At 41.4% G+C, this 27063-nt stretch overlaps 1 protein-coding gene across 1 annotated transcript in view; it reads right to left on the bottom strand.

Annotated features, from left to right (window-relative positions):
- Nucleotides 1-27063, bottom strand: part of LOC143138930 (latent-transforming growth factor beta-binding protein 2-like) — a 95137-nt gene that overhangs the window by 31563 nt on the left and 36511 nt on the right. Inside the window, exons 4-11 of the mRNA XM_076299411.1 lie at nucleotides 25957-26180; nucleotides 24946-25116; nucleotides 15497-15697; nucleotides 13175-13458; nucleotides 10061-10163; nucleotides 5890-5964; nucleotides 787-909; nucleotides 89-253 (exon numbers count right to left, since the gene is read on the bottom strand). Coding sequence (XP_076155526.1) covers nucleotides 89-253; nucleotides 787-909; nucleotides 5890-5964; nucleotides 10061-10163; nucleotides 13175-13458; nucleotides 15497-15697; nucleotides 24946-25116; nucleotides 25957-26180 — 1346 coding nt within the window. The remainder of the gene's footprint in view (nucleotides 1-88; nucleotides 254-786; nucleotides 910-5889; nucleotides 5965-10060; nucleotides 10164-13174; nucleotides 13459-15496; nucleotides 15698-24945; nucleotides 25117-25956; nucleotides 26181-27063) is intronic.

Here is a 27063-nt window from a genome sequence, read left to right as displayed (position 1 = left end):
AGTCAATGTATGGGAAACACTGGTTATTGTTCCAAGTGTGAACAGCCCTATTAACAGATGACGTTAGTGCGAACTGGCTCTGGAGTACCTGTGTCAGGGACAGGGCATCTCTGGCAGCTGGAGCCCCAGGCCTTTCCCACACGACTACAGCAACAGATCTGCTTGGTGATCTGCTGGGGGAGGGGCAGGGAACAGGTGCCTTCGGAGGTGGAGCGGTAGCAAAAGTCTTTGGCTACAGACACTGCTTTATCCGCTAGGTTGAGACAGAGGAACAGATAGTGAGATCCCTATCTATAAACTCAATTAAGTTTACAAGAATCAACGATATGAGAAGATGTTTTTCTAAACAAAAACATCAAAGAAAAAAACAAGTAATATACCCAAGTATTTATGGCATATGGGTGGGATGTTTTCAATGAATCCAAATCAAGGAGCAGATTTAAAGGAGAATTCCGGCAATTTTTTTCATAGACCTCTGTTTCTCGAGGTCACAGAGTACTGTCGGTACCAACAAAAAAACGAAAACAATCAGTTCTACCTAACTCAAGTTGTTGCCAACAGCTAGAGCTGCTAGGCAGCTACAGTGCTACACTCTGGGGGCATGTTCATGTTCACGTTTTTTCCGTACCGACAGTACTCTTTGACCTCAAGAAACAGAGGTCTATGTGAAAAATCACTGGAATTCTCCTTTAATCCCTAAGAGAATGGGAAATTGATCCAAACTCTTTTTTTATTGCCACAGACACCCATAAATTCAGTGCACTAATGATGTACAGAAAGACTTACAGACACAATGACTTCGGGAAGGGTCCAGCATGTATCCTGGCTTGCAAGTGCATCTGTAGCTTCCTCTGGTGTTAAGACACTCTGCATGCTTACAAATCCCAGACATCAGACACTCGTTTACATCTGGAGAAAACACTCCCTGTATTAGCCTTTTCTCATAACAACATTAACAGGGTCCTGAACTCTCAGACATAGATGCATTAAAAATAACATTAAAGGCAAGTAAAGCATTGACAGCAATAATTAATATGTGAACATAACACTAAAGAGTCCAGTCTAGATTACAAACACAAAGGAAGAGTGGAATGTATCAAAGTTTGAAGAACCCACATTGGCCAGAGTGGTGTTGAAGGAGACTGTATGGGCTTGGCAGGAGCTGAGCAATTATGCCCACATCAGGAATGCACACCCTCTCCAAAATGCTTCCACCCTGCATTTACCCCATTTTCACCACCAGCCTAAAGTTTAATATGAGCCTACGAGCCTAAGTGGAATCGGCAAAGGTCATTTGTTAAAGGGCTCATGATGCAGAAAACCATTTTTTTCCCACTGGCTTTGAAATAAGATATGTGGTTGTGACTAGGGGATGTACTGGACTTTTCAACGTGGACTGCTCCCTTCCCTGCCTGGAATGGCCCTAGAAAGGAATTGGAATAATGGCAACACCAGTTCATTTAAAATGAATGTCAAGTCATTTAATTAAATAGCCTGTAACTATTATCAAAAGTAGGTTACTGATATGAGGGTATTTCTCAAGTGCAGGCAGCTTGGATAGTTGGATAGCAGCTTGGAAGACCCAAAACTATCACAGGAACGGAGAGCACTGGGCAACTCATTCCACCAACAAGGAACCACTGAGGAAAAGAGTCTTGAATTTGACCTAGCGTTTATGGCTGGTCGACACAACAGACACTCATCAAGACAGCAGTGGGAGGTTGGGGATATATATCTTGATCATTGAATTAAGATAGCAGGGAGCGATCCAGTCAGTGTAGGCCAAAGTGAGAGATTTAAATCTAATTCTGGCCACTTTAGGGAGCCAGTGGAGAGTAACTAGGAGAGGAGTTACATGTGTCCTCTTTGGCTGATTGAAGACCAGGCGTGCTGCAGCATTCTGAATCAGTTGTAACGATCTTACTACACAAGCAGGTAGGCCAGCTAACAGTGAATTACAATAGTCCAGCTTGGAGCTAACCATGGCATGTATAAGAAGTTGTGTGGAATCTTGTGTCAGATAAGGTCTGATCTTCCTAATGTTGTAAAGGATAAACCGACATGATTTTGCAATTGAGGCTACATGCTCAGAGAAGTTAAGTCGCTCATCAATGACGACGCCTAGGTTACATGCTGATCTAGTTGGGGTCAGTGAAGATGAGTCAAGCTGGACGTTAATCTGTTGGGGAATAGCTGTTTTAGCTGGAAACATCAAAAGCTCTGTTTTTGAGAGATTAAGCTGAAGGTGGCGATCTTTCATCCAGACTGAAATATCCTTAAGGCGTGCAGAAATCCGATGGCTAATGCTATGAGTCCTCAGGTGGGAAAGATAGGTAAAGTTGAGTGTCGTCCGCATAGCAATGATATGAGCAAGAAACAAATGTGTGTTTGACATTAGTACAAGCATCCATGCCTGTAGAGTGTAATTTTCCCAACACTTAGCCTCCAAGGTCACAGACTCTATTGCTTACGTAAAAGCCTGATGTGTGCCTGCTCTCCTCCCCTCATAACACGGTGCATGGCACAATGCAAAAGCAGCACTGAGTGCTTCCATGTTTCCCTCACTCTTCCTGAGTCATCGGATGCAGAGAGCAGAGGGCTTTTTTCAGCTACTGAATCACACTGCTGCTTCAGGGGCCTGTGGGTCTCTCATCCATTAAACAATTAGTGAATCATTAGGTCCTGTCCACTTTCCTTGCCTTGAAGCTTGGAAGTTCACAAGTGGCTGGACATCCCACGTTTGTAGTCATACCAATGAATCTGAGTCATGTGTCATTTGTTTTGTGTTGGGCCCCCTGATGGGAAATGTGAGCTGTTCCCAGTAATTTGGGGCGCCTGAGTCACGATGACGTCAGGCTTATTTACGGTAGGTGATGCTGTGGTAGACCTGCTCTATTGTGGTATGCTATGCTATGCTGCGTAAAGTCTTTTGTTTATGGAGATTTATTGTGAAGCGAAATGTGGCATTAGAAAGCATTTTTTTCTGTCACATATGGACCGACAAAAGTAAATCTTAGTCAAATTCTGTTTTGGTCACTTTTGAATTGTAGGGTTTTGATGTGTGTTTTTTTTAAGTAGGTTAGAGTTGTGTAATAGAGAGTGTAATTGAATGAACCTGTGGGATTCCACAGCCTGACATGACCAGACCCAAATCCAATTCACTCCTCACATGCTGGCTGATACATTAGGCTCTTCCAAATTCCCCAATTCCTGCAGGCAGTAAAGCAAAGATGTCTTTGCCCTAAATGAATAATCATGACCAATGCTCAAGAAATGCAGTCATGTAGGGTTAGAGTTTTCTCTCCCTACTCTGCTCAGGTTAAGGGAGGCATGGCCACATCTTGAAATGATTAGACGGAGCAAACTAAGGCAACACTATGTTTTTAGCTTTCAAGCTTTGTTGGTAGCCTTGAAAATCATTTTTTGACCATGTCCCTTAATAAACACCTGTCCTTATGAAGGCATGATTCAAAACTGAGCAGCCATGATACATCTAGATGAAGTGAAACTATCATGGATATGATTAATGAAATACCCTTTTGAAATCCGCTTAAAAACATACATTCATTGAGATGTGAATACCTGTATAATTTCTGGTTGTATTTCGAAACAAATTACTTCGATCAAAATGCTGCACTCCAGAATGTCAATGTTGCTGTCAATCCAAATCACAAAAAGAATATAGTCAATTGAAGCTAGGATGTCGTATAGGGGACTCTGAGGACATAATGCACTGCAATGCACTGTTGAGAGCCACATTTTGTTCTCACAAACAAGCAGATGATAATCTGTTAATTATGCAACAGTCCCAACAGACGGGTTTAATGAGGGCCTGTACTACTTGCGACATACCCTCCCCTTCAATCCAAGAAAACCACAAAATAGCAGCTATTATCATGGCCTACTGTGTCAGCTCCCATTACGATCTCACTTGGTCCATTAAATTAACAACCCTAGGGACGGCATCTTGGTAAGTGAACTCTGACCTTTGCAAATGTAATTCATGTTTGTTTGTTATTTCTTTTTATGAGGGCCTGATGGATTATTTGTGAATGTAAAACCGATGGACAATAAATGCAGAGATGTTATGACAGGAGCACAAAGAGATGGGCTCCCATGAATGGCTAAATCTCTACATGTTAATGTAAATGTAACTTACATAATTTAACAAATTCTATTGCTTAGTCTTGCCAATCAAATCTTGGAGAAATACAGCACTGGCGGGAGACTGGGATAGGTCAAACATCGATTTTTCATACATCCAGCCGTGGCTCCTGCTGGCAGATCAGCCAACACAAGAATTACTTTAAAGTAACGTAAAGGGAACTGGGAGTTCCAAGAGGAACGAAATCAGGTGGCTCACTGGTGAGACAAGGACATTGCTGTGTGCAGGTTGTTGGGTTTCTTGTAAGTTGAAGTAGGCTGCTCCTGCAATTGCAACTTTGTGAATTCAAGTCTATTGTGAGTTAGTCATATGCATTAACAGAGACAATAAAACTAAGCAGCTATGTCAACTGTATTATTTTTGAACATGTTAAATATTTTGTGTTAATAGGTAAGCGAACGTTTGGAAAGCGGACTCCCTATTGGAGGCTCCGAGGCTAATAAGGCTTCACCTGGAGTTAGCATTCCATTGACCCCCATTAATTTTGGTGTCACTCTGTCGGCGAATAACTTTACATCTGAAGCGTTTTAAGCATTTATATGAACCATTTATATTTTCAGAGTAATACAACATTGTGTGACTGGCGTCATAACCTTGTATCTCACTTTACGGCTCCATTTTCTGAAAACCAATGCTAAAATGATGTCATGAGCATGCGACTTTCAGTCACAAAATGAGAGAAGTAGGCTAACCATATTTTCTGGATAAGAAACTGAAGGCAGTCTAAGGGAAAGTCCACAGGTAAGCTATTTAGGAAAGCATCGAGGGTAAAAAAACAATGAAGTGATGTTTTGTTGGGTTGGCATTATGTCTGAACAAATCACCTACCTCAAGCTGTACTCGAACTCAGATCACTCGAACGACACTCAACTTCACTCTGAAAATATCAATTTTCTTAGCGCGGCTACCAGAAGACTTGTGTTTCAGTCCGTTGCTTAACGTCACGTGTTATCACTCTGACACTGAGGATGTGCAGTACAATAAGGCTTCACCTTAGGGTTCAAATTGACTTCGCTTGTCTCTATTGAAGTCTATGGGGTCCATTTCTTTTACCAGCTATGCATCTTCCAGGTGTATTGTTAGTTTGCTGATCTTATTAATATAGATTGCTATGGGTAGTCCAAAGTTAACCGCGGAGGGAGCGTTTCATTAAAAGTAAGTGCACTTTTCTAATTGTCACTTTGACAATGAGAAAAGTGCACTTTGAAAAGCCTGGTGTGTTTCCCATAATCACATTGGCACATCTTATTTCCAACAAGAAACAGCAATGATTTCCTGCTGTATGATTCCTTTAGCATTAGCATTCCTTAATGTACTGTAACGTCGGCGCACAAGACATTGCATAGCGTTCTCCCGCGCAGGGCATCCTGGGATACGAGAGCGAACATTTGGGGGTTTATGTCGTTAATTCTCCTTAGTTATAAGTGTAAAGTTAGCGTCTTTATTGTAACATGTTCCCCTTTTAGTTCTCCCTCGTGTGTGATCCTTTCTGTGTGGGGGGCTGCGACCTCCCCTGTATGTGTAGTGTGTGTGTGTGTACTTGACCTGCCCCGTGTGTATTGTGTTCTGTGTCTGTGTCCCTGCTCTAGTTCTCAGCTAATAAACCTTTTGATTGGACAACTGAATGTGTCGCTATCAAATCGTTACAGTACTTATGTAAAACAAATCAGCAACTGGAATTGGATTATCCTTTCAAAGTAATGGATGAACCCCAATATACTTACCCTGACAATGAGTACTGTTCAGTCTCTTGAATCCTTTGGGACATTCCACTTGGCCGTTGGCAATGACTGCATAGGCTGGTGAAGAGAAACAAGGAATTAGGGTTAGCTAGCTCCAGTCTACAACAACAAACAAAACCAAACCAAAACCAAACATAACAAAACCAAACAAAACAATCAATCTAAGATTTGTACGAAGGTTATGAGCCAACCATGGAACACTCTTCATAACAAGAGCATGCTCAGATGTGCTAAGAACATCTCACATGCTTTAAACAGAGAATATCTCCTGTGTCACATAACAATATTATTGGAACTATCTTTAAATGCCAGATGTTTGTGTAATGAGAAAAAAAAATCTTTGTCTAAGTCTATGAAAATGTCTAATATGTGAATATATAGCCCTCTCCTCAAGAAAAACAGCTGGAAATTTCACTCAATGATCTTTATTTGATCTTTTTGACAGTCTCCTGACACGTCTTTCCATCATCATAATGTAATATAATAATATATGTATATACTGTGCGAAGGACCTAGACACCTGACCTCTGGAAGGACATTTTGGTGGTTAAAACAATCCTGTTTGGAATTCCTGATAAATCATGGCACATGAGGTGGTCACATGCGGGAAACCCCTGTGTCAGTGGGTCAAAGGTCATAACTAATCACGTCAAAATATGCTATGCTCGTCACCCACCAGAAATTCCCCAGACTCATTTCAATGGAGTGACTTGCTGTTTTGAAGAGCCAGACAAAGCATTCCGACTAGAATCAGATCCTGAAGGAAACATTCCGAGGTGCATTCATGTTGGAGCTAGACAAGACAGTAGTAACTGTGTCTTGGCCCTGATGTTGAAGCTCTAACCACTTATTTACACTAAAATATAAGCAAAAGGTAACAATAATGTTTTATGTGTAGAGAAATGGTTCACAATCTTTTATAATCTTTGACTTAAAATAAGCAAAATAAAAAAGGAAATACTTTCTCAGCAAAGTGTCGCTTAAAGTCATCTTGATCCTACATCCTAACACTATGACATGTACAGTATACAGTGAACATACACCCACAACTAGCTTTAGCCACACATCTTATTTAGTCTGTCACAGACATGTCAGGCAGCCTACGTGCACACACCAGACTAGAGCAGACGTCCTCAGCACAGAGTGTGTCAATGATCTTTTTTTCCAGTAGCTTAGCGTAGCATACTGTAACATCCTCCTCGTCAAGGAGATATATGGCTCTGTTTTTTTGGTGTGGTTCATATTGTATTATGTATGTGGTCTGTTAACTGTAGTTTTTCAATTTCCCTTACCACACGGCATAACGTTGTGGCAAGCCCAACTTCGCCCCTCTTGGGAGCATAATTGAATTGTGTGTGATTGTCAAATAAGCGTTCGGCAACTGATCCTCATAACACCCCCCTGTCCCCAACAAAATATTCCACAGAAAAGGACAGGAAAGGGGTGGGGAGCGGAGAAGTGATAAAAGGGTGTGTGAGATCATGCTGACCCTATTCGCCCAAGGGAGCAGTAAGCAACTTGTGAGCAATTGCTCCAGTGAGAGGCCTGATTTATGGGGACTCGAGGAGGCTCAGCGACGTTGCCCCAGGACGCCTCCCTGTGTCCCTGAACCACAGACAGCTTATGGCAGAGGATTTGCCTTGGTGTTACAGACTGAGAAATCTGCCCCTGGGTGCAGCAGTGGGTCGTCTCTTATGAGTGCCGGGAAATGGCCGTGGAGGGCCAGTCAGGGAACATGTGGTCCAAGCGGATAGAATCATGACATGCTTAGGTAACCCTTTCACTCAAGACATCGGAGTTGAACGAAAACAGATAGATAGAGACTTTCTCTGTGCCTGTGCAGATGTCTCCAAGTATGCATGTCAAACAGTTCCTTTTGAAACTACTTCAGGTATCAGTGTCTATAAAAAAGTTCTGCACAAAACCATAATGTCAAATTTGTGTCTATAAAATAGTGACCTGGTTTTGACGGTGACTTCATACATATCTCTGACCACTGATCTGGATGTGCTGCAGCCAGAGAGAGAGAGTGCTTCAGCTACTGCCTCTGTCTCTGGTTGATGTGTTTAGTCTGGTTGTGTGTGCTGCAGCTAGGCTACAGCGTAAACAGCCCATTCTGTAGGCCATGCTGCTAAAAGCAGTTCTTGGTATCAAAGAGCTAGCAATCTTTCTAGTGGAAGAATAACAGAGGAAACACAAATAACACAAGCTTGTGTGTAAGCAAGCTCTGGTTTGTAATAGGCTTTGTGATTTAGTTGATGTACTGCACACTTTTGAATCCAGCATCCATAAAGCTTTATAACACATTCATAAAGGGTTATAAAATCCTCATAATGATGGACATATGTCTGTATAACTTTATACAATGCATAAAGTGTCACAGTATTATTATATGAGTCAGTTTACAGTTTTAAGTATCATAATGCATTACAAAGCTCCCCTTATCATTGACATCACCATTGCCACTATCCAGAGACTTTATTACACATTAAGTAATGTCATGCTGTAATGCCATCTTTACACTTTGTGAGCTGAATAAAGCTGTAGACATCTGTGTCAATCAATATGAGGCATATGATTACTTTATAACCACCTAAGTTGTGTAATGCTATTTCTTTATGCATATTTCCTGTCAACTCAAAATGCCAAGAATAACGTCAGGCAATGGCACGATGAAATCCCTAAAAGGATAATTTCACGGTCAGAGTAAGTGCTTGAGATCACCCACATGTCTGTGAACTTCAAAAACATAAGTGCAAAAAAGTCCCCTCCATCTCACACCCAGTATTGGAAGGATACATGACCTCAGTTGCCATGAGCCAATTTATTATCCTTCAACAAATGTATTAAACTTAAATAAGTAAATTTCAAGAAGGTTTAATTTTTTTATGCCTCTTGAAACAAAACGTAACCTTGATTGTGAAGATAGATAGATAAAGCTGCTAGCTTTGACATAATTGGGATTTTCTTTGTACATAGAAGATGTGTGGTCCACTTGAAACAGCTCTCCATTTGGTCCAAAGGCAAGAGGACCAGGGAGAGTATTGTCTTGTCTATTGTGTCTGGTTCTGATTAAACTGTAGGATTGTATAGAATCTGAGCAAGTGATGTATTAGATCCTTCTGCCATTAGGTCTTATGTGAGACAGGCTGACAAGTTCTTTTTGCAGTCATCAGCTCCATTACATCAACCATTTGACATACACCATTCCATTCCATTGAGATGTACTAGTGCAATCTGCTTAAAATAGTGAATTGGCTGTAGTTTGAATTGAGTTTTTTCACAGACACAGGCTGGGTATCAAACTCAAGCACTCTAGTCTCACTTCTTACGTAAGATTTGGGAAAATGTCCGATGTGGTTTGCCTGGTCAGGGGAATAAGTTCTTTCATGAAGTGATACAAGACAGTAAATTTGTATTTTGTATTTTGTCAGAGCACTTCCTTTCTGGTGAGCATTAGTATGAAGCAAGAAACCTTAGGGCAGATGCAGAGCTGTGTTTTGTTTAAAAGAACCACCAAGTTGAAGAAACATAGGAACTCTGATTGCTTTGCTATTAGAACAAGAGTGTCGCAAAGTCTACGTGCTCCTAGCCAGCCCTGTTATTCATGGAACACATGTTTTTATTTGGTGCCTTATTTGGTGTCTAGAAATATACCCCAATGTCTTTTTTTTTCTAGAAAGCCAAAAGTACACCCTGGCTATTGCAGTGGCCCAGGAGCAGCTGGATTAGGAGAGCAGTGCAACTAAAAGCTCTAATCTAAATATACAGTGAGTGGAATGCATAATAATCAAGTGTGGTATGCTGTTTACTTACACTCTACTTACCCTTTCACTCAACATTCAATCAGATCGGAGATGAGAACCAGCTTTAGATGGGTTATGGTAAATATGTGTATGTCTCTGAGGGTTGAATCAAGTAGTGATGGCAGGTATGGAGAGAAGGTAGATTGTGTTTGCACAGGTTCTGTCTACAATATCTGCAGAGGTTGCCTGTTCTTTTTATTCAACATACAAATATATGTGATAAGAAATATGTAAGACTGTGTGTGTAAGAGTGCTTGAATATGTATCTGTTTCTGAGTGTACTGTGCGTAAGAATGTTTGAATATTTGTCTGTTTCTGAGTGTACTGTATGTGTCTGTTGATGTTACCTGGTTTGCTTGGACACTCGGTGCACTTATTGAGTCCCCACGACGCTCCCACGCTTCCACAGCAGTCGTCTTGCTTGGTCAGACCTGGGAGGGGCTTCCCGCACTGCAGCGCACATGCACACAAATAACACAACATCAAATGACAAAACAACAACAACAACAACCACCACACACACACACACACACACACACACACACACACACACACACACACACACACACACACACACACACACACACACACACACACACACATACACACACACACACACACACCAACAAATGAGGATCCTTTACATTTTTTATCAAGCACCTAACACTTTAAAATCAGACATCCAGAGATGTGTGGGTCAGACATACAAAAATCTTTCTGATTTTTTCTGAACAGTCATATTCTTTGTACAAAAGAAATAAGACAAAGAAATAAGACAAAGTATTGTGAGACCATACAATCACAACATATACCAGTCTATAAACTTCACACACAAAATGTCTTGTTGCATCTTGTGTGCAACAATATAATTGTATGTGGCAACCCTGTATTGGAACATTTATATGGGAATTGCTGTATTGCCATTTTGGAATGGCTTTCTCTTCTTTCATTTCTTCTGTACTTGGAAAACACTTTCATAAATAAACCATGTGAGGAAAAGGAAAAGAACACACAAAGCTTGCAGTTGAGAGTGAAATACTTCGACTGTTGGTTGTGGGTAAAAGGGACAAGAAACAAAACGTCTTTTCTGTAGGCGTCTTTATCAGCGTTGTTAAACAATTACACCTTCTTGAACAGATGTCTTTTTCCATGTGGCTCCAAAAAGAGCTGTGAGTAAGGGAGTGAAATATCTCTGTCTCTGGCAACTGATGGCTCATTTTCCACACCTCCAAACTTTGCTCTTGATTTATAGAGCGAGAGCGATCATGTCGCAATGTTTAAAAAAAATAAAAAATTGATCTGTATATCTGGGTTTCTGCCTTCGTTCTCCATTCATAAAAGTGCAATTCAAATCACAAATCAATCATGGGGTTAAGTGTACACATTAGTCACTTCTCCTCGTTGTGGCAATTGAGCTGTAGGGTGAGTTGTGCGACATTGAAACCAGGTTCCAGAAGCAGTGATTGTGCTCTGTGTGTGTGTGTGTGTGTGCATGCAGAGCATCTGAGTCTAATTAGGACGGACCAAAACAGACTTTGGCAAAGATCAATCCACTGCTGGCATGGACACTTGGGGCTCTGGACTACTTGGGTGAAGATTATTGTCAGACATCCCTGCAGAAACATTCCAAGCAAGCAAGTTGTAAAATATATTGGCATTTTGATATATATATATATGTGTGTGTGTGTGTGTGTGTGTGTGAGAGAGAGAGTGTGTGTTTTGACACAAAACTAGGACACTGGTGTTTACTGTCGGCACAGTATCTCAAATTTAACACTAAAAGAATGATTAAAACCCACAAGTCTCTGGACACCTCTGGTCTGTGACAGGAATTGTTGAAATCTTAAGCACAGTTGATGCTCTCCTTTGGAGTCAAGGACAGAACTGGGCAAGGACACTGATGAATTTTATCCAAGCCTTAAATGTCCTTCCACGGGTTGTATTATGGTAGATTAACTCAGAGCCACAAAATGGATTGTGGTGACATCAGGTACTGTATTACCGAGCTGCATAACGTTTTCTCCTTTGTCTGCTGCACTGTTTCTCGTGCTCATTTTATTGTCCACTCTGTTCTTTCTCGGACCAATCTCTGCTTGTACACAGGGACCTTTCCCTTGCTCTGTGTAGTGGAGCGTGACTTCCCTTCTGCTCTAACTCATGACACGTTTCTCATCAAGCACAGGAACAGGAGACCGCAGGGGGTGCACAGGGCCTTGTAAATACCAAGCTAAAGTGTAAATCGAAGGCAGACGGGCTTCCGGTGAAAGGTATAGCACTTTTTAAAACAGCTGAGGACTCTCTGGGCTTCCATGCTATGAGAGACTGGAAAACCATGTACAGTTATAAGTTGTGGCTACTGTCAATCATCGGCCAATGAATGTAGTAGACTATAGAGGTCTACAGTGAGTCTCTAGTGCTACTACATTACAGTTTAGGAGAGAGTTCCTCCTAAAGTGCATGTCATCATTAATAGCAAAATCATATAAAAGTCACAACAAATTTATATAGGAACATCCAACAAAACTCAAACCAAACAACTAACCAACAGGACATTCCCAAAGTATGGATATAGTTACAGTAATAAACTGTAACTGTAAATCTCATGACAGCTCTTTTATTATAAAGTCACTTGTTGTTGATGTTGGTCATTAAAGAACCTTTACAAAAATGTTGTGAGTTGAGTTCATATGGAGCATAGGCATCAGTTTGGTCTAAACAAAGCTGAGGACATAGACTGCCAGCCCAAATCCAACTTTAGCACATCCAGATTGTATCAAGATTTTTTTTTTGATTGTATGGTCAACACAAAACCCCATGAAATGCAATTTGGAAATGGTTTGAAATGTGATTCAAATTGGAAATTTACAGATGCATTTCATTATCAAAAAGGATTTTTGTGAGTCTTTTGGGTCTTTTGCATCACATACCAATTTCTCTCAGATTTCTCTACATGCAAGTGCACAAAACAATGGTTTCACCTTAGATGATGCTACAATCATACATGCAGCTAGCAGAAACTTGAATGACACATTCACTAGACTGATGGACACAACCCTACCTATCTTCAAAAACTGGACAGAATTTGCAGCTCAGGCATCAGTCCACAGGTATCCAGGGCAGCTCAAGGCAACCAATAGACCAATCTCTTTCCAGAGTAGGTCTACCTTCTCTCCTAACACCTCCTGCAACCCTAACACACCCAACTCACACTTATCAGGCACTTTCTTCCTTTTTCCTACTAGTATCTGGTTCTAGTACCTGTTAACCTGGATCTTCTGCTCATTTTTCTATTCAAATCTTCGGCACAATTATCTTGGATTTGTTGTTGTAAAATGTAAAATAGTCAAATCTTAGGCCTCCCATTGGACTGTAGCTAGAGTGTTGTTCCTCACATGTAAGTGGCTTTGACTAAAAGCTTCAGCTAAATGACTAGATGGAAGTGCAAATGCAAGTGAACTTACCTGGCCATCAACAGTCTCCTGAAAGCATCTTCCCACATGTCCATTCTGTCTGTTGAGGGGCCTTGTAGGACTGGTCTTGCCGTTGCCATTGCCATGGCCGTTGTTGAGGTTGTGGTCATTGCCGTGGGCAGGCTGAGAGCGCTGCTGCACAGAGTGTGATGACCCATCTCGGCTATGATTCTGCACAGCCTGACCTGGCTTGACCCGAGCCACCTGATGCACCTGGACCTCAGCCTCTGGGGGATGCTGAATGTGGACATTCACCATGGATAGGTGCGTATGGGCTGTCACACACACACACACACACACACACACACACACACACACACACACACACACACACACACACACACACATATACAAACAGTGTGAGAGAGAGGCATAGAGAAAGGGAAGAAGTCAGCGCTACAGTCTGGTTGATGATGGTGATATTGATCTTTAGACAGTCAGATATCGGTACCATATCTTGAGCGTCTTTTTTGCTCTTCAGAGAAATAAGTTATTTTGAAACTTGCATAAAAGTAATTTAATTCATTTAATTCTTAAACACAGAGACTGTTTAGCTGGGACCATGTTTGTCATCGAGTCCCACATTTTTTTGCTGTTCACTGAAGAGCAGCGAGGCTCAGCCTTCTCTCTCTGCTTGGTCTTCCGTAAATTGTGATAAAGTTCTCTCTGTATATTCCCCATATGTATACCATCCTAAATGCACTTCTTTTTTAAAAATATAACATTTGTTGTGTAGGTAAATAGCTGTAAGGGCCCTATTGTGGCTAAGCCATTATTTGTCGAGAAAGCTGGTCTGACCGCATTGCGGCCTTTCCAACATGTATCCAGACAAATGTGTTATTAAGCGCTTAGTTGTAAATTAGGGGGAAAGATGATATTGAATGGGCCTTGGCAGACACTCAGTTGTGGTATCAGGAATTAAAAAGTGGTATCATGCCATCCCTAGGGGGATGTACAAAAGAACATTCATGTGAAAGCAGGCAACTGCACACAAACAGTCTTTCTAACTCAACTAGGCTGCAGTGCAGTCAGTATTTGTAACCAGGCAATTCTTGATGCTAAATCTGGTTGGGGCTATTATTTCAGGCAGAGAATATATGGCCAAAATGAACTGTTAATGTAACTGTACTGCGATATCACACTTGTATTCATGGGTTGGTAAAGGATATCCTGACAGCTGTGAGTACCTTGGCCTCTGGTCTTGTGCATATGAATCACATCATGAGGATATCCTTTTCTTTGGAGACAAAACAGAGTTTGGCTTTGTAAAAATGGCATTTATTAAAAAATGAAATTGAAACTTCTATTGGAAGAAACTTTGGGCACGGGAAAAATGCTTTGTTTTTTTTTTTCTTTTAAAATGTTCTTTCAATTCTTTTTTCTGCATCTTTCAGTGTTTTTACACTCTTTTCAAGTCTTTTGTCAGTGTAAGTACTTTTCAATATCAAGTTAATGTCTCTGGCATAGGAGGAGAAGTGTGTGAGTGGAGGAACAAAACAGACATACAGTATGTTTCTTTAAAACCTTGCTGAAAATACCAGCATGCAGGAGTCACCTTCTCACTGTTAAAGAGCCAAATGGAATTTTGTGGGTACTATTCCATAAAGCATCCACTGAGGACAAGTGAGACAGATGTTTCTCATACTACAGATAAGACAGATGTGCTTTTTTTTTAATCCTGCACAGGTGTACATCAGCGCCTCTCACTAATCTCTCCTGGTTAGAGCCAGTTTGCACTGCTTTGTGTAGGGCTTTTAACAGCATTATACAAGATTCTTAAGTGCTGAAGAGTTTTATCTTGAGTTGATGATGAGTTGGTGAAGGTCCCTGAGGATCTGAGGGACTTAAGTATAAGGTTATGAGCTTGGCGTTTGACATTAGGGAATTTGTCTAGAGATTGATCCAGTATTCTGCATGAAATTTGTTCTTCATAAATCACCAGTATATACACTAATTGGCATTGCATTTCTTTTCCTTTTTTTCCCTTTATTTTCTTTTGGGCTTTTTATGCCTTTAATGGGACAGGATAGTGGAGAATGACAGGAAATGAGTGGGAGAGAGAGTCAGGGTGGGATCGGAAAGGACCATGGGGCGGGAATCAAACCTGGGTCACCGGCGTACGGTGCAGGTGCCCCAGCCAGTCGCACCACGGCCAGGGCCGGCATTGCATTTCTGGCCGATACGAGTCATACGGTCAGTTTTAACATCTCATTTAGTTTTGGTTACAACAAAGTCATTACTGTAATCGGCTTGAATGTTTTGGACAACTAGTCAGCAGACCAACACCACTGAACATAAACAATGATTAATTACCTCCCTGGTTGGAAAGGGGCAAAGTATACATGGAGTGGGAGGAGCTATTATGTCCTCCATTCCCATTGGATCCCTGGATGGTGGCTCTGCTTGGAGGCGGAGCTGGCAGGTGACAGAACTTCCCAGTGGAGTTGGACGGACACCAGCATTGGTTCTGACCAATACACCGGCCACCGTTCAGACAGGGTATTTGACAGAAGACTGGATAAAAGAGAAACACAAACACACACACGCACACAGAGAGAGAGAGAGAAGATCAAATTTCTTGCCACAGTTTGCCAAATCTGTATTACATATAGCCTAAAATTAACACATTCACGTGTATCTATCATACACAGTATATAACATCACATTTTGGCAAGCGAAAGAAAGAAAGAAAACCAAAGAAACCAGCAATAAATAGGTTTGGCCTATTAACAGGAAGACATGTTGTTGGCGTGGAGATTCATATTTTAAATCCACTGTTGGGAAAAAGGTACATCAAATTGTCTGTACCCTTAACACTGAATGTTAAATATTAATCAAGCAGGCCTAATCAAGCATCTTACCACCATTGGCTGAGACATGCGCATGACATTGACCGTCTGCAATGTGATATCCTAGATGTAAGGACAAACAAATCACTAATGATTTTAATGAGGACCAGAAAAGAATGTGGATGAGCAGTCGCTTGAAATGTGTTCCTCGAGAAGTCTGCACAAGTCTCTAGTGGTATATTCAAACAAGTTTGGAATAGTCATGACCATCTTTTATGCGCTTGAAAAGCTCTTTTTCATCTTTTATTGATATTGTTGACTTTTACTGTGATTGAACTGATTAATAACTGAGATCGTTTCCAAGATCATGTGAAGGCAGACCATGTGTAATGGTGTTTACATAAGAAACGCCCAGATTTTGGGTTTGCTCTGCCCAAAGCACAAAACTGCCCTCTGGACATGCAAATCAGAGTCCAAGGCAGGATAAGTGTGGGCTAAAAAGTGCGTAGCTACAGTGCATGGAAGAACAGCATGGGAAAATCACACCACAAATTACACTTGGAGGGAAGGGAGAAATATATCTGACACTGTAGTATACAACATAGAGTTCATAAAATGTCTTTCAGGCCTTTATGATGTCTTCAATTCCATATGGAAGAACTCTCCTCTCAGCCTATTCTCTCTCTCCTCTCAGCCTATTCTCTCTTTCTCTCCTCTCAGCCTATTCTCTCTCTCTCCTCTCAGCCTATTCTCTCTCTCCTCTCAGCCTATTCTCTCTCTCTCCTCTCAGCCTATTCTCTCTCTCCTCTCAGCCTATCTCAGCCTATTCTCTCTCTCTCTCTCCTCTCAGCCTATTCTCTCTCTCTCCTCTCAGCCTATTCTCTCTCCTCTCAGCCTATTCTCTCTCTCTCTCCTCTCAGCCTATTCTCTCTCTCCTCTCAGCCTATTCTCTCTCTCTCCTCTCAGCCTATTCTCTCTCTCCTCTCAGCCTATTCTCTCTTTCTCCTCTCAGTCTATTCTCTCTCTCTCCTCTCAGTCTATTCTCTCTCTCTCTCTCCTCTCAGCCTATTCTCTCTCTCTCCTCTCAGCCTATTCTCTCTCTCCTCTCAGCCTATTCTCTCTCTCTCTCTCCTCTCAGCCTATTCTCTCTCTCTCCTCTCAGCCTATTCTCTCTCTCCTCTCAGTCTATTCTCACTCTCTCTCTCCTCTCAGCCTATTCTCTCTCTCTCCTCTCAGCCTATTCTCTCTCTCCTCTCAGCCTATCTCAGCCTATTCTCTCTCTCTCTCTCCTCTCAGCCTATTCTCTCTCTCTCCTCTCAGCCTATTCTCTCTCTCCTCTCAGCCTATTCTCTCTCTCTCTCCTCTCAGCCTATTCTCTCTCTCCTCTCAGCCTATTCTCTCTCTCTCCTCTCAGCCTATTCTCTCTCTCCTCTCAGCCTATTCTCTCTCTCTCTCTCCTCTCAGCCTATTCTCTCTCTCCTCTCAGCCTATGCTTGTGAAGGCTTCACTCTTACACTTCTAATGACTTCCTGCTGGACCACTGATGACTTCCCATGAACTTCCACATCAACATCCTTATGATAGATTCTGGAATTTGGCCTTCCTGACTCATAGCCGAAGCCTTTAAGTACTCATAGACAATGTGACATTAACATGGTATTACTGTAGGTATCACTAAATGCTCTGAACACAGGTATGATCATAATATTTCTGTAATTACAGTCAATTTTCACATATCACAAAATTGTATTGTAAAATTGAGTATTTGACCTACTATGTAAGTATGCATGAAAACCAAATATCACAACAAACATATACATATAAATGCTATATAAATGTTATATTTACATAAATAGGCCTATCTACACATGTATGATATGCTGCTGCTGCTAGGCTGTAAGAGGAACAGGGGTCTGACCAAGCACATTCAGTCCTTTAATTCCACTTATCCTGGCAGTGGTGCCTGTGTCTCAACTGAATGGGATCTTCATGAAACGCCAGGCAAAGAACCGGCTCCTCAACCCCGAATTTAAAATAATTTCTTTCAAATGTCTAATAAGTTAATACACTACTACAGTTATACAAAAATGAGTGGGGTTGGTTGAGGGGATGTAAGGGTAACTGGGGACTGACTGAGGGCCCACCCAACCCTTTAATTCCTCCTCTGCTCTTGGCAATGGTGCTGGCGGCCCAACTGGGTGTGAGCTTTATAGAACACCATTCAAAGAACCTGTTTCATGAAACCAAATTTCAAATCTCCCAGCAGTATGAAAAAAAAACATCTATGCAGCAAACCCAGGCAACATGGCAATAACTGTGTTTTAACAGGCACAGAATCACAGCAAAGACGGAGAATTTAGCTTGTTCATATTTGGAAGGTTTTGATTTTGACTGTGTGAAGTGACAATAAAATGAGATGAAAGCAAGGCAAAAGGAGACTATGTCCATGTGTGTGCACAGACTCCTCTCTCACATTGAGCGGGAGATTGGATAAGGGAGGAGCAGCAGGAGGCATGCCAGTGATTACACATGCTGACTAAATCATGGCTACAAAGGCCATTCATTTCCCTCATATCTGTTTCCCAGTCCTGAACAGTGCGTCGCTCTCACCCACTCCACTCCTCAGCATGCCTCACAAACTATTCTTAGACAACAACCTCACTCATTTCAACTCTTTTCCGCTTTTCCCACTGATACACATATACAGTACGACACACACATAAGACACACACAACCACAACCACATGCACAACAAGTTAGGAGTCATAAACTCTATAAGCGCAACAAATAAAACATGATATAGACAAAGGCCAAAACTATGGACACAGCAGCTCAGAAGCCTCACAATGTCATCACATCCCACTGTTCTTTTTCAACTTATACAGCCTACACCACAAAACTGGCTCGTGTCCTAGAAGGGGGCACGTTGTCTTAAAGCACACATTGGTTAAACTGTGTATGAGTGTATGTGTGTGTGTGTGTCAGGGAGACTGAGAGAGAGAGAAAGAGAGAGAAAGGGAAAGACAGAGAGAGAGAGAGAGAGAGAGATAGAGAAAGAGAGAGAGCCAAAAACAGCAGCTATGTTATTCAACCAGGTTTTACTGCCTCTCTCAGAGGGCATAGCTAAAGCATGAGGGAATTGTTTACTGTCCTCCACACGTTCCTCCAGGAGCAAGAGTAACAGAACCTTCACACACACAGACACACACACACACACACACACACACACACACACACACACACACACACACACACACACACACACGCACAAGGAGGACAAAGTAACATATCTTGTAAGGCTTCAAACACTGTCAAGCACAAGAAGTGTTTACCTTACATATTGAAGTCTGTTCCAGAATGCTATCAACCGTTTGCCATTTTGTCTTGAATCTCATTGCAAATTCCATGCCACTTCATCACACATGTGTAATACCATTGACATAAACCCTACAGCTTCCACCAATAATCCCACTGGTTGGAATGAGAGAAAATGCAACTGAGTTTCAAGAATAACTTGTTTATCTTCAGACAAGCATCACAGAGAGGGATTTATAACAGAGGGAGATGTAACAACACTTCTGTCCATACAGTGTATATTTTATGGCGACAGAGAGGAGGGAGTTGGCACCATGTGTGATCTCTGCTACCCTCACCTCACCCAGCACTCCTTGGCACAGAGCTGAGCTTTAATGCCTCTGGTCCCTGTTGATTACAGTGGTGCTGTAAATAGTTATTTTCCTTTGACTATTCCTTGTCATCTGCTTATTTGTTGACTTTTTGCATCTTGGTCGTGCCACTATATCGTGCAGGACTAATAATAAACCCCTTTAGCAGGAATGTGCTATTGTGGCTGAGCCATAATTTGTTGAGAATGCTGGACTGAGCCCATTGCAGCCTTACCAACTTGCATCCAGACAATTGTACTTTATTTTTAACAGCTTAGCTGTTTTAAAGATGACATAGAATGGATGAATCGAGTATTTTAACATAGAAGGTATGCAACTTTGGTCTGTCAACAACATGCTCAGGTGCTATTTTACAAGCCCATTTACAAACCTATAATTAGAACGGGGAATAAAATGGGCCATTTTAGCAGATATCTAGTACCACCTCATGCTTATCTGGCAACCAAATGGATAATTAAGTGTGCTTCACTCTGATTGGCTGCCTTCAGCAACTTCTACTTGAATCTCCAACTCGAAGGGCTCTATCTTCCGGCCCGGCGCAATTGACTTTGTATACTCGCGCGTTTGTCTTTCCTATTTTGCAGTCAGCGACTATTTGGAATTTTCCCTCCACAGGTACATGCCTGTAAATTAGGGAATTCGATTGCGCCCACGGGGGCGGTTCAGCGAAAAGACGGGGCGTGTTCCGGCGCAAACGTTCACTGTTGATATTTTGCAGTTTCAGAAAACAATTCCGCCACAGACCAGGAACTCCCTGGTCTAAAGTCTGTGGCGAAAATGCAGATGCTATTTTAAGGGCGCATGCATGACCACAGGCCTGCATGAATGAATGCGTTGCACACCAATCTACAGACACCCCCGTGCACAGACGGAAACATTCAAAGCCTTGATAATATTTGTCCATTTCCCGGTTTTGTTCGTGCATTGGTGACCTAAATATTTAGTAGCCTATAGTACAACATCTACATGCAATATCTTTACAACAACGCCTAATTACGACCTATTAATCTGGACAACTTTATAGGCTACAGCCCTATAAAGGCTAAAGTTACTTTTAGTTTTGTTCCAATTTACCGTTGTGTAAGGTTTTAAGCACCATAATTTTGCCTACCTTGTTGTAGCCCATCTGAAATAACTCCAAGCTTTGCTATGTTCCCTCCATCCTTTTGTTATTTTCAAAAAACGTTTTATATCCATGATGGCCTTGAAGTCTTGAGTTAGTGAATTAGCTTAAATCAGCTTTTCATGTGCTGTTAACCAGCAACAGATAGTACAAGAAAGCAGCAAGTATGGTTAGGCCTACAATTTTTTTACAATTTCTGTAGTTGCTGCATCCATTCATTGTTATTCTCTCTCCTGCTCAAATAAATGTTGTGCGTGAATTAAGTTGATGATAACGTGTTTACAAACTCTGCTTTACAGAAAATATTGTAAATAGTCTACTGTCACGCAGTTAATGGGATACTGTGCAGAGTTGAAAGTTAGGTCAACTTAAACGAAGCCCTTGCTTGGCCGCCTGTGTTGCGCAACGCACACTTAGCTCCTCTCATCTATACAGTGTAGTTCCCATTTCTGTAAACCATACATAATTTCAAAGAAAAATATTACCACTCGAGGGAAATCAGTGTGGTGTCCATGTGAAAAAATAGGCATAAATCTAGCGTACACATTTTCACGAATCACTGATGTGTTGATGACATAAATTAGGAAATGTTAGAGGACTTAAGGAGACGTGATGTTGAACTGCATGCCGATGCCATTTAACCCAAATGCCCCAGCGGCAGCACGGGAGAGAAGAGATTAACTGACAGAAGATATGCATTGTCTATAGAGAGGTAATGTTAGATTACATTGTACATTGCAAATATATCACCATGCATTCATAACCTCGTGATTCAGTGAGAATGATCCCAAAACATCGGAAAGTATGTCTTTGTGACAATTCTGTATTACATTTTGTCAAGATGAAAATCAATAGCTAACTGTTCCCAACTGAACAGTGATTATAGCGCTGTGAACGCTCCTGGCTGCGCCTGGCAAATAGCAATCAGCTATGGAACAAGCGTGCCAGTTGTTAAAGGGAATGTGAGATGACGCTCTGATTGGTTTATTGCACGTTACGCCCAAACCACACCCATGATTAATGTAGCTACTTCAGACAACCCCATTTTAGATTTGCGTCGGGCGCAACAGTCAAATATCCCGCCGGTAAAATAGCATCAGCGCCCGAGATCCGCCCACAAAGTGAAATGCGTTTTGCGCAAAGACACTTCCGTTTTAGACCATTAAAATAGGGCCCGAAGTGGTAATGTTACATATGGGGGGGGCGGTGGTCTATATTTGCGTCAGGTCACACACTGTCTTTGTTCAGATTCATCCATTTTTTTGTGTCATTTCAAAGTCTGAGATTCACAAATGAGGTTCGAAACAACCGTGTTTCCGGTTAATGTTAGCTTTGTGGCCATGCACTAAACTCCACTTATTCAACAAATCCAGTCCATTCTATGTCATCTTTAAAACTGGGAAACAGACGGTATCAGATCACTTAAAATGGCCATTCCTAAAATGACCAAGAGGGACGTAGAGCTTCACCAATTGCCTAATAAAGTATTCAAAGAGAAAGTTATGCTGCATTCCAAGTGTTTCATAAGTGGTAATTGGCAATTGACCGATCGCAAGCCCTGCCTATCGAACGCAGTTGAGCCAATGGCAGTCCAATAGCTCTGCGCAGGCAGACACACTCTGTCAACTTCAGCTCAAGGCTCCATAGAAATGCATTAGGAGCTGTGATTTTTGTCCGGTTTTAGGGGATTTTATAGTGCAGAGAGTTAAAAAGGGCGGCCGAATGACAGGTGTGGGATTAACGCTGATACACAGAATAATGGCTTTCAATGTTGATAATGCTTTCTGTAATTATGTTAAATTAGATTAAATTCTCTCCTCCCAGCCTTCCCCTGTTTTACCTATCAAAGGGTTACTCCTTAGAAAACCATAACGAAACAGTACGCCATGGCAAGAGAGACATTGGACACTAGTGTTTCTACGACTGATATAATGAGACACAAATTGGACTGCTGATAAACAGTAGATATCTCATTACTTATTAATGGGTGCAGCCATCTTGAACATTTGAACTCGGGGGGTTCAAACGAGCTGAAAAGTAGGAATTACAACTTCAAAAGGCATCCCAATTGAAATGTCTTGCTCATAACTGGGAAATATGACTGGGAACATAACTTACAAGTACAAATTGAACGCAGTAACCCAGCCTTTACCTGAACAGACACTTGGATGGATGCAGCTCCGAAGCTACCAAGATCATAAAATCCTATTCAAATATGGCCTACTGTCTCTAACTAAAAATAAATATCATTAATCAAGTATCTCACATGTTTATAACACTTTTTGCACTGTATTTTCTCATTTTTATGCTGACAGAAAGTGAAACTAAAACTTAAAATCATAAATTAAGATATGTTACGAATCAAACTTTGATCTATCCCTTTCTAGATGGCAATCCTTCAAGTCCTTTATACCAAGCCTCAACATTTCTCCTTTTGCAATTTTCCTTTTCAAATTGTGGAAAACTGTGAAACTTAGCTTTGCAACAACTGCTTTGGAATCTTTGGAAAGTAGAAAACCGTAGCTGGCTACAACCGCTACATCTGGCGTCTCTCATAATATACAGTAGCTGTCATACTGTAGCTGTATGGGTATGCAGCATTGGTTCCTTAGATTTTCTATGTAACAATATTTGAATTCACTTTTCTGAGACCGTCATTTGTGCATTGTGCCTCATTTCACTAAAAAAAAAACACCATATGGCCCTGTAAACAGGTTAAAAACTTGATTGTCACCGGAGAGGGTCTTAACTCTTTCCCGACAGGGCCAAAACAGGCCAAAAATGACTCCTTTGATATTTCATTCTGCTGTGGGTGACCTAAGCATATCTCAAAGAAACCATCCATTTTCTCTTGAAGCCAGATAGTTAGGCTACACAAATATATGTTTGACATGACAATTATGTATTATTTATATATACTAATTAGCATAAATTAGCATACCATTTGCATATTTCGGGCACATTTTTTGAGTTTGTGAAGCTCCTCAGCTTCAACACAGCATGTTATAAAAAAAGTGAAATAGCAGAAAGTTGCATTTACCTGTTGGCTAAATAAATACCAAGTTTGGTAGCAATTGGGTGAAAGGAACTCTAAATAACTAATTTTGAAATTATGTATACAGACGAGCCTAAATAACCATTATATAGTTTTATTATCAATTAGTTGCAATATCACATTTGTATCAAAAAAAATAACTTACAATTTCATCTCATACATATTATTTTGGTTAATAATCATGTTTTTTTTTTTGTCAATGTGTAATAATCATCAACAGTTTAGACTGTTAAAACAGATGAACAGTTAAAATGACCCAACAGAGTCAGTGTTGCTGAAAATGACCCAACAGATTCAGATACCTCCCACACGGAGTTACACTACAGATTTGGCCCCTACCCTCTCACACCACACAGTTTCATATCACTAGACAACATGGGCATATGTACTTTTAAAAACAGCTGAACAGTATGTCATTACTACCACTGAACCTCGGTCGATTGTCATTACTCGCCATGTTGAAATATCGCGATTGGCGCTTGACAACCAATCACAAAATATAAAATCTAACCAATAGCAAAAATACAACACATATCCAAGGAAAACCTATTTATTTGATTGGCTTAGACACTCATTGACATACAAAGACGTTTTCACGGGGTTTCAGTGAAGAAAAATGATACTTTTATTAATTTCCGTCATCAGTACGTACGTACTGATTTCTCTATGGGCTGTCGGGAAAGAGTTAAAGGTTGTGGTATTGGTATAAGTATCGTATCAGGCATCAAAAGTGGTCCCCAGTCATTAATAGGCTACAGCAACACATGGCATTTAATATAGTGTTGTACTGACTAAATAACAAAGAGGTTTAAGGCTGTTTTCTGTCTGTAAGATATCAATTTAATTAATATTTAATAAAATTGAAAATGTAAGAATGACATATACCTCTGTCATAGGCTTTCTTTAAACCAAGCTAGACAGCCCCTACCACATCTCCCTTTGCCCAATGTAGCCTAAATACTTTCCTGTAAAAAATACAATTTGCATTTGCAGTGTGCAACATATGTTCTGGAGACACAGATGTGGAAATTACTTGAAAGCAAAGACTGTGTGAGCCATTGTGGTGAGCCATTTAGACGAGGAAGAGAAGGGCATATTAGTACACTCACATAGGCGGAAGCCCTGGCTTTTTGGCGGCTGGTTCTGGTTCTCACTATAGACAGTGGTCTTCTCTCCCCTCTCACAGCTGTTGTAGCAGCGGCCTCCAGAGCAAGTCCTGCGGCACACCATGGGCGTGAAAACAATCTTGATGCGGTCGACACCAGAAGTGAGGTTAGCCCCTGGGACGGAACAGAGTAGGAATGGGGCCTGAGTAAGCAGCAGTAGTAAGATGGGTAACGTTACTCCAGACACCAGCTGCATTGTCCTAACAGACACACACACCCACACAAACACACACACAAATGACCTAGACTCCTTGCATGAATTGGACACAATAGGATGAGAGGAGGTGTGTAAGTTTGTGTTTGCAAGTGTGTGTGTGTGTGTGTGTGTGTGTGTGTGTGTTTGAGAGAGTATTTTTCCGTGTGCCCAAGAGTGCCAATGCCTGGATATTGTGGCAAGCCTGCAGCTGGAGAGAGGATGCGTCATTGCATAAGCTTTCTGAAGGAGGAGAGAACACAGAGGGAGAGAGAGAGAAAGAGAGAGGGGGGACGGGGGAAAAGGAGAGAGAGAGTGAGAGAGAAAGAGAGAGAGAGAACGAGGGGGAGGGGAGAGAAAGAGAGGAAGAGAAAAAGAGAGGGAGAGAGAATGTCCACCATCTGGCTAGTCTCCAAAAAGACTTCTTCATTGAGAGTGAAACATTTGATGTGTGCATATACAAAATCTGTGGGGAACTTGTTTAATACTAAACGTGGTAAGTAATGACACAATATGAGTCCCATGAGTTTGTGGGATAGCATAGACAAGGTGATGTGAGTGTGTGTGTGTGTGTGTGTGTGTGTGTGTGTGTGTGTTTGGTGTGTGTGTGTGTGTGTGTGTGTGTGTGTGTGTGTGTGTGTGTGTGTTTGTGTTTGTGTGTGTGTTTGTGTGTGTGCGTGACGGTGTATGTTTTGAGAGAAAGACATTGGGTCAGTACTAGTACTAGTAAATAACTAGTAAGTAAATAACAGTATATTTACCAGATGGTGAGACTGCACTGTTGATAGAGCTCTGCCCACTTGTGTCTTGTAGTCTTGGGCTATTGTTCAAAAGACCTGGACCAAGCTCATTGCCATGTCTGTTCTCAGTGGGCAATGCATTGGAGTTGAGATGTGCAGTGGATTCTGGGTAACGCTTCACTGTCCTGGATGCACCCGTCTGTCTGGAGGAGGAACTTGCAGAGCCTTCTCTTGTCTGTGTGGTCCTGGACACATAGAACGAACAGAACTGAGATCTGTGTGCAAACTCCAAAGCCTGGTACACTAACCATCCTAAACAATGTGATGGGCTGATAAACCAATCTAATAGGCAGGCTTTCTCCAAAACACATTTGGCCTTGATCAAGAGGCCACTAGAGGATCTGGAGAATCTTGATCTACTTTGTGAGAACTGAATGTTCCAGGAATTTTACAAGAATTCCAGAATTAGTTGGTCATCTTATTCTGAGCAGAACTCTTGTTATCACTACTACTACTACAACTACTACTATTAATACTACTACTACCCTCCACTCGACGGCCATATTGCAACGCATTTATTTCGGGCAGAACTGCGCGTGCGCAAGGCTTCACGACACCAACCTCGCTCCAGCTGCGAGATCACAATAAATGATTGGCACGATGGATTCACAACACACCACATGATTGGCACGATATGTTCACATGTCAAATTTTGGCGGCGAAAGGGGCATAATATGTGTAGATGACTGCCATGTTTGCGTTACGAACTAACACCATACATTTCTATGGGAGATTCTTTGAGTGCTATGTCTCCTCATTAGGTCTCTGCTACTACTACTGTACAACAACTACAGTACAACTACAACTACAGCTACATCTCCATAAAGCATGGAGGAGCATCCTGAAAAGTTTGTGCTTGAGGAAAAAAAGTTTCATCATCCAAGGCATACTGTGTGCCACCCTGAAGGACGAGGTGTGTCATTGGTAAAATTGCATATGGTACAGTATATCTTCACCAAACTAAATCAGTGACGTTCTTTCAGAATTCTTCTAAAGGCCTGGGCTTAAAAAGGATCAGTGTTTCCAATGTTAAACAATGTTGAGAGTACCAAGAGAAGGGGAGAGAGA

Source organism: Alosa pseudoharengus, unplaced genomic scaffold (genome assembly GCF_046254945.1).
Source record: "Alosa pseudoharengus isolate Yale_2024_CS ecotype anadromous, Long Island Sound unplaced genomic scaffold, YU_APseudo_1.1 YU_APseudo_1.1_scf_22, whole genome shotgun sequence".
NCBI classification, from domain to species: domain Eukaryota; kingdom Metazoa; phylum Chordata; class Actinopteri; order Clupeiformes; family Clupeidae; genus Alosa; species Alosa pseudoharengus.
Note: the sequence above shows the minus strand (reverse complement) of the source record. Positions and strands in the feature narration are given on the sequence as shown.